This window comes from Theropithecus gelada, chromosome 17, assembly GCF_003255815.1.
Source record: "Theropithecus gelada isolate Dixy chromosome 17, Tgel_1.0, whole genome shotgun sequence".
Lineage (NCBI taxonomy): Eukaryota > Metazoa > Chordata > Mammalia > Primates > Cercopithecidae > Theropithecus > Theropithecus gelada.
The window spans coordinates 47,856,025-47,868,751 of NC_037685.1; the positions used below are offsets into that span (position 1 = coordinate 47,856,025).

Here is a 12,727-nt window from a genome sequence, read left to right on the forward strand (position 1 = left end):
ACTGCAAGTTTACGCCATTCTCCTGCCTCAGCCTCCCGAGTAGCTGGGACTACAGGCGCCCGCCACCTCGCCCGGCTAGTTTTTTGTATTTTTTAGTAGAGACGGGGTTTCACCATGTTAGCCAGGGTGGTCTCGATCTCCTGACCTTGTGATCCGCCCATCTCGGCCTCCCAAAGTGCTGGGATTACAGGCTTGAGCCACCGCGCCCGGCCATAAATATTCTTATAATACTCAGTATAGAACATTTAGGAAATTAAGAAATCACCTCCAGGTCTACCAGCTTATTACATGTACTGTTAACATAGACTTTATTTTTCCTGTGTCTTAAGTTTATTTTTTAACATAGTTCAAATTATACTTTAAGTATACTAAAGGTATACATTTTGTTTCTGGCTTTTGTTTTGGGATTAATGTTGTTCATGAACATTTCCTGTGTTTTCATATTACCTTTATATACACATCAATGAAATATTTGCTGGTTATAAAAATAGATGTTTCAATATAGAAACCTTAGAAAATTGAGAATAGTTAAAAGAAGTAAACAAAGCAATATCTCCATTTCCTTTTTCAAGTCTCATTCTATTTCTTTCCAGGCCTTCTGGATATATAATTGGGGTTATTATTTATACAGAATTTATATATTGCTTTCTTAATTTATCATAGGGTCCATACTATTTAATTAATTGTGTTTTCAGTCTGGGATATAAATAAATATTTCTTTTTGTAGTTGTAGTAATTAAGATAACAATGAACATCCTTGTTTGTAAGTCTTCAAAAGCGTTTCTGGAAATCTTGGAATAGGTTCCCATATATGGAAGTACTGGTTCAAATGATATGAATATTGCAAACTTTATAACTAAATTGTTTTTGAGGAAGCCTCTACCAATTTAAACTATCAGAAAAAGTATATAGGAAAATATCTTTCTCATTCTAATTTTTTCAAATTGTATTTCTTTGTAATTTTAATAAGATTGATACTTAAAATTTTTTTTTTTTAAAAGAGGTAGCTTTTTGGAAACTCTATATAACAGCTATTTGTTTTAGAACTTCGTATCATCTCTAATTCTAGCAGTGATCTAGGTGGACAAATTTTACTTGATCTCCTGTTTATATACACGATGAAACTCCAGTTCAAAATATTTAAGTAACTTGTCTAAAGTTAACCAACCAAAAAGTATTTAAACCTACCCCAAGACTGAACATCTCCAAAGTCTGACAAACTTTATCACCAAACTGCTTTAAGAAAAATGATGCAGCGCATCACACAGACAACGCGCACACACACACACACACAGAGCAAACCACACCCCACTACACACCCAACACACACACACACACACCAAACCACACCCTGCTACACACCCAACACACACACACACACACAGACACACACACATGACCAAAACAAACAAAAAATCATCCTAAGCCTCGGCAGCATTGTTAGCACTGAACGAACATCATTCCAAACATCTCTTTGTGCATATCGTAAGGCCAGCAGGATGGAGAGGAGGATGCATGGATGCTGGATGGTGAACAGAAAACTGGAGAGATGTATCAGTAAATTGAAAAGTACCGACCAAAGCGAATGACGCAATACATTTTTACATAACATTTACCTCTAACAGAAACAGTTTTATTTATATTACTTATCCTGCAAAGGAGTTTAATAGTTGACTAAGTGTTTAATAGTTGAAAAGTGTTCAATAGTTTAAAACACTTATTTTGAGTTTTCCCAAAACTGAAATCAGAATAAACAATCGCATTTGTTTTCTTATACCATTTTAATTTCTTGTTCCAGCATTTAATCCATGTAGAGTTTATTTGGACACACTATGAGTTATAAAGCTATTTTTATTCTTTCTTCTTATAAACTAAGTCAATTAGGAAAATACATTGAATGATTTCTTTTTTTCTCTCCTTATATTATATTCTTTAACATGTGAAATTTGTATGAAGGCTTTTAAAAAATTTTCTCCCTCCTACTTATGAAGCTTATATTCTACCACATATAACAACAGATATTACAGGCAGGATATTATAGAATTGTGACTACATTTTTAGAGAAAAAATGGTCATTGAAGCAATGTATTATAGACCCTCATGGATTATAATTATATACTGTATGTGAAAAACAAAATACAGTGCAAAGACTGAGGTGTTTGCCAGTTTGGTTCTGCAGTTTGAAAAAAGCAAGGAAATCCCAGTTTAACAACCAATCAAATAATGGATATTGACCCTGTAAGCACAATAATAATAACAGAACAGTGTGCCCATTGGCAGGAAATTAGTACAGCATTTGTCCCATTCATATTATACATCAGTGATGTGGAAGAGGTGGAGTACGTGCCCTCCCAGAAATTCCAGAATTATCTCTGGGCTTCCTTGTAAGAAGCAGGCTCATGCCAACGTGACCCATGCTACCCTTCCCTGCCTTCCCTGTGACCCTCTTCACCTGATCTCCATTGCTAGAGCGGCTGTCACTGACTTGGGCCTGTCTTACATCTTTCCTTGCTTATCAAGTGGGCTCAGACATCTGAGATTTTTATCATCGATAATTGTAGTAAATTCTGTTTCCAAGAGTGATAGTTCACATTGAATAACAAGATTAATTTATTTAAATTATCCTTCAAAAGTTCTACTTTTTTCATTCTCCTTTTATAAGAATTACTTCTGGAAGAATTTTTAAAGTGACTAAATTTGATCCATCGAAGAACATGCTTGTGACTTAACTGTGTTTTACCTTACATCACACTTGGGTGTGATGAAAAAATTCTGACTTACTGCTTGCATTGCCTGAGAAGACACAAGTACAGCTAGTGAGGACCACTTGACATGTAGGTTCAGTTCCTTAAAGGAAAAGAAGTCCAACCTAAGGAGACAGCAACAAGGACTATTTCAGATAAGCAAATATTAAATCACACACCTAGTGGTACATTTTTAATTTAAAATCAATGTGGTTTTTGGGTTTTTTGGCCTCAAATTCTTGTTTTTTTAAATTTTTAAGTTTAAGGGTACATGTACAGGTTTGTTACACAGGTAAACTTGCATCATGGGAGTTTGTTGTACAGATTATTAAAAGAAACTATTAACAGAGTAAATAGACAACCTACTGAATGGTAGAAAACTTTTGCAAACTATGCATTGGACAAATGTCTAATATCCAGCATCTATAAGGAATTTAAACAGATTTACAGGATGATGTGTTTTTATAAATGTGCATGTGTTTGAATCAAAGCATTAAAATAACACTTTTGGGGGACTAACTTTCAGAGTTTTTTTAATGAGACTCTAAAATAATTATTTCATATTTTTAGTCCAAATTGGCAGCAATGTGCTAAGTGTCTGGATTCTTCTGACCTGAAGAATGAGCAGAGGGTCATGAAGGAGTTTTAAGGATGCCCATTTATCCTGGTGTATTGTTTTCTTTCAGCATGCAGACATTGGATATTGGAATATTGGACATTTTTGGTTTTGAAGAGTTTCAAAAGAATGAATTTGAACAAGTAAGTAGTCTTTCTTTTAAAATTGTGTGAACTTGAATGGCTTTTTAAAACTAAGTTCTGTTTTTAATTCTGTAAGGACAGTGTAACTACTTACAAGTATGGAATTAAAATAAATAATTTACTCTCGTGTTTTAAGATTAATATCTCTGGTTTATCAATATATTAATCATTTTATGTGATCTTGTAAACAACTAGCGTAGTCACACATTGAAAGCAGAATCACTTGTTTTAAAAGGCAATGCAAGATGAAGACCAGAGTTGTGCTAATGGAAATGCTGTTTCAACTAGGTCAGAGAGAAGGGAGAAAATGAATATTTGAAATAATGCGAAGGCTTTCAAAAACCTTGACCAAACATCAGAGTGGAAGTGCTCTGTTATGCTACGTGATGTTATTTGTAGATTCATCTCCATGTGACATTCATACATAGGACTATTGGAAAATCATAAAGATACATTAGAGAGGCATGGGTTGTTTTTAATCCATCTATAATTTGGGGCATTTTGAAAGTATTAAATTATTTAGGCATCTTAATAGCACTGCATGAATAGTTTTATTAAGTATACCTAAAAACTAAGTGTTAATAAAGACAGTAGAAATACAATTCTCCTTATCAAACAGAGGGGTAAAGTCAACCTGTAGGAAGGTAAACATGAAAAAATAGAGAACCACGCTATATTATAGTACAGGAAGAATTACAACTCCATAGCATTTGGGAGGAATTTTCATAACCATGTAATTTGTTTTTTTTGTTTGTTTTTTTTTTTTTTTTTGAGACGGAGTCTTGCTCTGTCACCCAGGCTGGAGTGCAGTGGCCGGATCTCAGCTCACTGCAAGCTCTGCCTCCCGGGTTCACGCCATTCTCCTGCCTCAGCCTCCTGAGTAGCCAGGACTACAGGCGCCGCCACCTCGCCCGGCTAATTTTTTTGTATTTTTTAGTAGAGACGGGGTTTCACCAGGTTAGCCAGGATGGTCTCGATCTCCTGACCTCATGATCCGCCCGTCTCGGCCTCCCAAAGTGCTGGGATTAATTTGTTTAGCTTTATTTTCTTAACGTGGGTAGTGTGGTAGGATAAACAATTAAATAGAATGTGTTTGAGATGCAAGTCTGTGACTTTTACTAGCATCAATTTCTTGGCCAAGATGAAGACTCTATAGTGAACTTTGCTTTTCTTGTTTGTAAAATCAGGTTAATAGACTTACAGAGTTCTGAGATTAAACATGATTCAACAGAGGTTCTCTCATACTGTATATGATTAAGAAATGATGGATACCTACCCATCACTGTCGCAAATGGGAACACTTTAAAAACTTAAAAATTGGCCAGTTTTATTTTTAGAAAAACTCTGTATCATCCTGTGTTTAGATCTTAATTATGCTGACTTACCTAATCCAGGGTGAGTCAGCATGAACCACGTTCTTTACAAAACTTTACAAAATGTCTAGTTTGAACTAGAACTATAGAGGCCATAGATCTCTTCTCCTTTCATAGTTTTCTGTGGATGAATAGAAAAGGAAAGACTTCATGTGTTTATTTTTATTGCTTATTGTGAGAAAAGTAGTGACGAACATAAGGAAGAAAGCAGTTAAGTGTGACCAGTAGAATATATGACAATATATGTGGGTCTGCAGGGTGCTTATGAAGGTGCATCTCTCAGCTCAAGGGTTTGAAGCTGTCTGGCATCAGTAGAGATTCCTTAGGTTATTATCTTAGAAAACAGGCAAGCTTTCATGTCTGCAATGAGATTCCCTGCTTTATCCATCTCCTGGTAAGCGACATATAGAAATTACAGATGGAATGATGACCTCTGAAGTCTACTAGGGGACTTGCCATACAACTGCAGCTCCACACACAGATATAATTATCAATAGAGAGTGCTAATGACGAATATGTGCAAAACATTTAAGTTGTTTTCTTACTGAAACATATTTATTGTACTACAATTACGTAAATCCCTTATTAGAACTTCTTTTGCTAAATATTTTTATGATTTATTTTGAAATACATTTACAGCCTGAGATTTCTGTATAATAGGAATGGCATTTTTTTTTCACATCTAAAGAGTCAGTCTCTATTAAATGCCAAAAGCTACCTTTGGGCATTTATGTGTAAAAATCTCAAGAACAATTCTGGGACTTAAATTTTGAAAAAAAAATTTAAATACACACACACACACACACATATATGTATATATACATATATATGATTTTTAATGGTTTGCTTTGCTATTGTGTACAAAAGCAGGTAGGAGTCATTTAGAAGAATAAAATTATTTACATTGTGATGAGTGCAAATCTCATCTTATGATAAGTACAAATCTCATCATTTGACAAGTGCAAATTTGCATGTAATTTTTTTTAAGACCATTGGTTTGAGCGATACATTTTAGATTTCTGTGTTGCTAACAGAAGCTGGATTTTCTTATCTTTTATTCCACTACAAACTTGCAACAAAATGCTTAACAAATCAATGCTGTATTCAGAATCAAACCTAGAAGAATATTAGTGCTTTAATAATATGTATTTTATTCTGTTTTGAGCTTATCGACCCATCCATCAGCTCTTCACTTGAATGTCACTCCTGCAGAGTTGCAATTGTGTCTGTGCTTTGTATAGAATAGAAGTTCAACGAGCATGTTTTCAATTGAAGTTTAAAGATGAATAAACTCATAAGAAAAAAGTCTTCATAGTGGATTTCATAGTGGTTCTTCTTGTTCAGGAATAAATGTATGTATTTCTCGACAACTATTCCTCCACAGGAAGCTTGACAATGGTTTAGAGTAGGGACACATTTGAGGAGATATTAAGAAATACTCTAAAACTTCAGCATTTCCAACCTCAGTCTCCTCTAGTAGCTCCAAAAGATTAAATGGACTCTCATCTAAAAGATGAAATACTTGAGCTCATAGGAAATTCTAATCCCATTTTCTCTGACTTCATCTTAGTCAATTCAGGCAGCTATAACAAAATACCTTAGAAGAGGTTCATTGATAAACAGCAGAAATTTATTGCTCACAGTTCTGGTGGCCAGGAAATGTAAGATCAAGACGCTAGTGGACTTGGTGTCTGGTGAGGGCTCTCTGCTTCATAGATGCTGCCTTCTTGCCACCTCCACTCATGACGGAGGATCAAGGCAGCTCTCTGGGGCTTCTTTTATTAAGGGAACTAATCTCACTCGGGATGGTGGCACCATTATGACCTAAATCACCTCCAAAAGGCCCCACCTTCTAATCCCGTCACTTTGGGGAATTATGGAGGAACACATTCAGACCATAGCAGAATTAGCAAATCACTTCTATCCATAATTATTTCTAGTAATAAGTACAGTACTAGTGTAAAAAATATAGTTGACATAGCTCAGTAGTTTGGTACTTCCAGTAGTACTTTTCTGTGTGTGGAAAACTGTACAGGACAAACAACTGACTTCTTTAACATGTAAAATGTGGAGAAAAATTGTGAAAGGAGGGCACCTGTATATTAAAAGCTATCTAAAGACATGTACAACAGCTGAATGTGTGGGCATTCTTGGGCCCTAATGTGCTAAATTATGTATAAAAGTTATAATTAAAGTAATGTGAAATCTGGACAGTTAATGAAATTTTTAAAAATTATTATTTATTGGATTATGTATGATGAAGATACTAAAAAATGTGTTTCTCTAAGTTATTGTATCTCAGAGACTTATACTGTAGTATTTACTGATTTAAGGACATACCGTCTGCAAATTGCTTCAAATGAGTCCACCGTTGAGGGCAATAAGGAAATGGAAAAAGCAGAATTAGCCATAGGTTGGTACTTATTGATGATCGTTGAAGTTAGTTGGTGGTTGATGGAGGTTATTGCATTATTCTCTTCATGATTGTATATGTTTAAAATAGTTCATTGTATGCCATTTTAATTCAATGAGAAAAATTTAAGATAAGTATTACTATAATAAATGATAGAATTTTTTCTCTCTAAACATGTTATCACAGAGCTCTGCATGCCAACGAGCAAAGTCATGAAAACAAATAATTTAACCTACAAATAATTTCCCTACATTCTTCCACTAAACACATACATGCAAAGCCATGTAGTGAATCTCTTAAAGTCATGATGTCTAGAGAGATTACATATTAACAGTATGCTGGAATGGCAAGTGCAGTGGCTTGTGCTTGTAATCCCAGCACTTTGGGAGGTCAAGGCAGGTGGATTACTTGAGACCAGGAGTTTGAGACCAGCCTGAATTGGACTCTTCCCGCATACTCTTCACATGCATTTTCACATTTCACAGATGAGAAAATTGAGGCTGCTACAGTCTGTGCTTTGTAAGTGCGTGCTAGCAGTATCTGGTAGGTTTCATTTTTCTGGCTTAGTTGCATCCGTAATCATTCATTCAATAAACATATATTGTGTATGCCCCAAGTTCCAGACCCTGTTCTAGGCACTAAAGTTTACATAGACATTATGGTATGGCAGGTACGGTACAAATGTTAAAAGGGCAAATTCCTTTTTTATAAATTAGATTTTCTCTAGCCAGATAATATGTTCCCACTTCTGCATCAATTCTTCTCTTTTCCAGTCCTACATATTTTTTAGTGCTGCAGCATTTATGATTCCATAATGAATTACCTGAAAACTTAATGACACACACAAACATTTATTATGCTCACCAATTCTTTGGGTCAAGTATTTGAACAGGGTATATGGAGACAGATTGTTTCTGGTCCATCATATCTGGAGTCTTAGCTAGATAACTGAAGTGTTGGAGGCAAATGCCATGTGAAGCTTCCGTCAATCACGAATGTAGAGGGTGACACTGGCTGTTGGCTGGGAGCCTCAGTTCCTCCTTGCATGAGTCTCTCCACGTTGGTCTCTCCATGTTGGTCTCTCCCTGTGGCTTCTATGCACACACTAGTTGGGGCTTTCTTGCAGTTTATTGGCTGATTTTTCTAGAGTGGCTTCCCCAAAGGAGAAACACATATAGAAGCTGGATGCTGTTTTGATAACCGAGCTTCAGAGGTCACATAGCATTACTTCCTATATAGGTTGGAGCAATCACAAGCATGCCCAGGTTCAGGGAGGAGGGTAAATGGAGTCTACCTCTTGATGAAGGACCGATTTTAATTGGACATCATGGGAAAAGGACTGGTGGGATGCTTATATGGGGAAAGGCTGCTATATTGGTCTAAGTATGGGACAGGATCCATGTAATTTTACTCACACTGTATCATGTGATCGCTATTAGATATCAATATTGATTTGTCCACCGATCAGTTGATACACAAATATGATAAAGTATTATTTTCAGTTGTTTCACACATAGATTTCAAAATCAAACACGTGTTAAATATCTACCTCTATCTTAAAGCATCTTCTACTCTGTGTATCTCCTTTTCATAATGATGTTGAACTTTCCAAAATCATTTCAGGGTCTTACCAGCTGTTGATCTGATGTTTGTAAAAATTTGAACAAGGAAATGCATTTATTTTCACTACATATCAGAACTCTAGCATAATGCTATTCAGGTTTCTACAGAAAAACAAATAGAATAATTAAATAATGAGATGCTAGTATAATATACCTCTTACAATGACACTGGATTCTGTGTTTATAGATAGCATGATTATTGGTCTTCTTTAAATAACAGTCTTCAAAAACTGGTTTTAGAGAAATAAAATGGGTAGTGGCAACATAATTAAGAATTTTGAGCATACAGACTATACATTTAATGATTTTTCCTTCAAAATCTCTGTAAATTAAGTAATATTACCTCTGAGGTTAAATAATTTAAGTAGCTCATAGAAGTTCTAACAAAACCAGGGTCTGAATTCAGGTTTAATAACTTGAGCTATTTTCAGTTCCAAAGGTTCTTATAAAGCTAAACTTAAAATTTTATTAGTGTATGTTTTCTAAACTTCACTTGATGCCCCTTTTGTTTGTATTTCTCTTAGGACTTAATATTATTTATTCTATTTTGTGTAGAAACAATAAGCTCTTCATAAATATTTCTCTTAGGACTTAATATTATTTATTCTATTTGGTGTAGAAACAATAAAATCTTCATAAATTTTATGTGCCATTATTTTTTTACATAGTGGAATTTATCACCAAATCCATTTAATATAAATAAATAAGTTACATAATGCAGGTATATCTTTTTCATTGTAGAGTACCAGGATGATTAAAAGGAAATGTTACAAAGCTTAATAAGGAGAATTAATGCATTTAAAAACATCTATCAGATTACTTTATAGAAGAGTGAATTGAGTTATTTTAATGACCAGGAAAAGGCTTAAATTAATCATTGTGGCTGTCCAGCTATAAAGCTCCAATCCCAGATACCTAAACTAGGAAAATGCTTTCATGTAGTTTTGTGCTAATAATTGATAATGGCTACAATTTCTTGAGCTCCTACTATTAGTCAGATTATTGTTGTATATAATTTTTAACTCTTACAACAGCTCTTTCAGAAAATTAAGAGTTATCCCCACAAGTTTTATGAGGCGCAGTGGGAATTCAGAGGCTGATGTGTGAGGCGCCAGGAGGTGATCCAGCACAGGCCATGCTGTCAATTCGTCATTCAGAACCTCTGAACTTTGCATTTAATTCTGAATAATTACAACTATTTGAAAAAGGCTTATTATTTTGGTAGAAATTTTATATTAATCCTTGGTTTTGGACTATATGAATAATTTTATGTGAAAAAAGAAAGCATATTGATTAGAGGTTTATTACTAAACAAGGAAACAAACTTTAAAAAGAAAACATTGAGCAATTTGATAGAGTGACTAAAGCTCTAAAATAAGAGCATTTTAACCAGAGGTTATGTTTCTAACTCTTAGGCATGGCTTCTATTTAAATTGAGGGATATATTTTATGTACAAGGTATCATACCAAATATCTAAAAATAATTTTTTTTAATTTGTGTTTTTCAATCCTGATCTTAGCATATTATTATATCAGATTTGTCAATAAATTTAGCCAGTTAGTTTATAGCTGATAGACTCATTTTTGAAGACCAATTCTTCAAATCCCAAAGTAGTAATTATTTACATTAAAGGAGAATACAGTCATGAATTAAACCCATCAAAATACTAGATTTTTTTTGTTCTTAGTAACAGAATAAAATAAATGTTGTAAAAAGAGAAAGCGTTTTTTATTTATGTAAAACAATGTCTTTATACATGTGAAGTAACTGAAATTTATATTTGCCTAAAATTTGTTATACATACTTTATTTTTAAAATATATAAGGGAAGCCAGAGAAGGAAAGATGATTGATTCCTTTAAGAAATAGTAACTTAACAAAATAAAAAATTTAAAAAAAGAAGAGAAGGGGAAAAGGAAATAGAAGGGTAAAAAAAGAAATGCAAACAAAAGCAAATATGGCAGCCTGGGCCAGGTGGTAGCTGTTGGTGGTAGCGAATGTGTGCCTAGTTCACTTCCTGGGTGTTGACTGCAGGTCCTGATACGGGGCTCTGGTAAAGAAAGCAACCCTTCTCTGTTGTGGCCACCAAGTGACTACCAAGCCCCCAAGTCCTCTGTTTTTAAAATAAGATCAGCTTATCAGCAGAGGTGGTATCCTCTATCAAGGTAAGAGTGATGGTGCTAGCAAAAGAGGAAACATGACCTTTCCCAAATAAGAATGGTAGGAAAGAAAGGCCTCTACAATTATAGATTCCGAGAAGACAAAATGAACTGGACTTTTAAAACTGAAATAAACAACAGAGATGCTGTCGCCTCACCAACCTCCTGGACCTGCCATTTCATAGGCAATATATGGAAATCAGGGATAATTGATTTGTTGGAGAACCACTTGGGGCAGTCTGGTGAGCCCCGAGGTAATCTTCAAATAGTTGAGGTTTATAGTACGCTTGACGTATTCAAGTCCCCAAGAAGTCCTGCAGAGAAGCCTATTAACTTAACTCCATGTTTCCCCAATGGGTTTCTGCTTATGTAGGGTTTTTAGACAACAGCTATTAAAGTCTTACACAATTAGTGTTCTGCTGAACATATTTCAGGAATGCTGAATATCTAAATCTAACACTATTCTTTCTCTCTCTCTGTCTTATGTGAACACAGACACATTAATAACTTATATATACACATATATATAAACTAATGAGTAAATTAGTTAATGCATAGTGCATTCTTAGTTCTATGATCTGTCTCAGTGTGTTCAACCATGTCCACCCATTAGAATCACCTGGAAAGCCTTTTAAATATTTCAATGCCTGCACCCCACTCCAATTTAATTGGTTTGGGGTCAAGCACAGACATTAGCCTTTCTTAAAAAGCTCCTCAGTTAATTCCAATGTGCAGAGAGGATTGAGAATCACTGCCCGGGGCTCTGCCTTCAGCTGGAGTCAGCTTTAATTAATCTCCTACTTTAATTATGTGATGTATATGCCAAGCTCTATTATATTTTTGTGTCAGATATGTTTCACTGAGTAATAAAAATAAAGGGAGAGCAGTTGGTGAAAATTTACTCAAGAAATTGTTTGTCGTTAATACAAATGATGAGCCATCTGGATAAGCAGTAAGGTTCCGTTCCTAAAGAGTGTGTTCCAGGGGTGCATAATTTTTATTAGTAAACCACTTAGCAGTGGCACTTCATGTACAAAGCATGTATTTTAATTAGAGAAGAGCAAATACTATCTAAGTAGTTACTTGGTAATTATTCATGAGCATTTATGAATACTCAGCTTTCACCCACATTCACGTCTACTCTGAGGAATACTCGGAGATCTAATTGAACCCCCAAACAACTCTACAATAGGTAGATTTGAAAAATGAATGGTTGTTTTGCATTGAAGCCAGTGATGCCAATGATTGATGCAGATTTATGCTTCTAGGTATACGAACTGATTTGCCTGTAAAAATCTTCACTCTAATCTTTGATTGTGTGGAACACACGCCCACATGTGCACGTTCACATACACATACACAGTTTAGTGAAAATAAATGAAGAATAAGGTTTTATCCACGACTTTGGCAAAACCATTTGGTTTGTGGGGTACATTTTTTAAATTTTCAGTGAGGTATCTGATATTGAGTATGTTCCTATTGTTAACCTTAGCTACATGTTCTAGTGGTTTTGAATTTCATGCCACAGTACTTCTATATTTTAACTTTGGTTCAAACAATGAGTGCTTTGAACAGTTTAGAATGAAGGAAAACTTTAAGTAAAACATTTTAATGGACACATTACACAAAAATTATTTTGAAAAACATTCTACTTTAA

At 34.7% G+C, this 12,727-nt stretch overlaps 1 protein-coding gene across 3 annotated transcripts in view; it reads left to right on the plus strand.

The window, feature by feature from the left end:
• The window catches only part of MYO16 (myosin XVI), a 702,327-nt gene that overhangs the window by 486,561 nt on the left and 203,039 nt on the right, over positions 1 to 12,727 (plus strand). For all 3 annotated transcript variants that reach the window (XM_025364355.1, XM_025364354.1, XM_025364353.1), the window contains exon 21: positions 3,431 to 3,503. In XM_025364355.1, the coding sequence (XP_025220140.1) occupies positions 3,431 to 3,503 (73 nt within the window). The remainder of the gene's footprint in view (positions 1 to 3,430; positions 3,504 to 12,727) is intronic.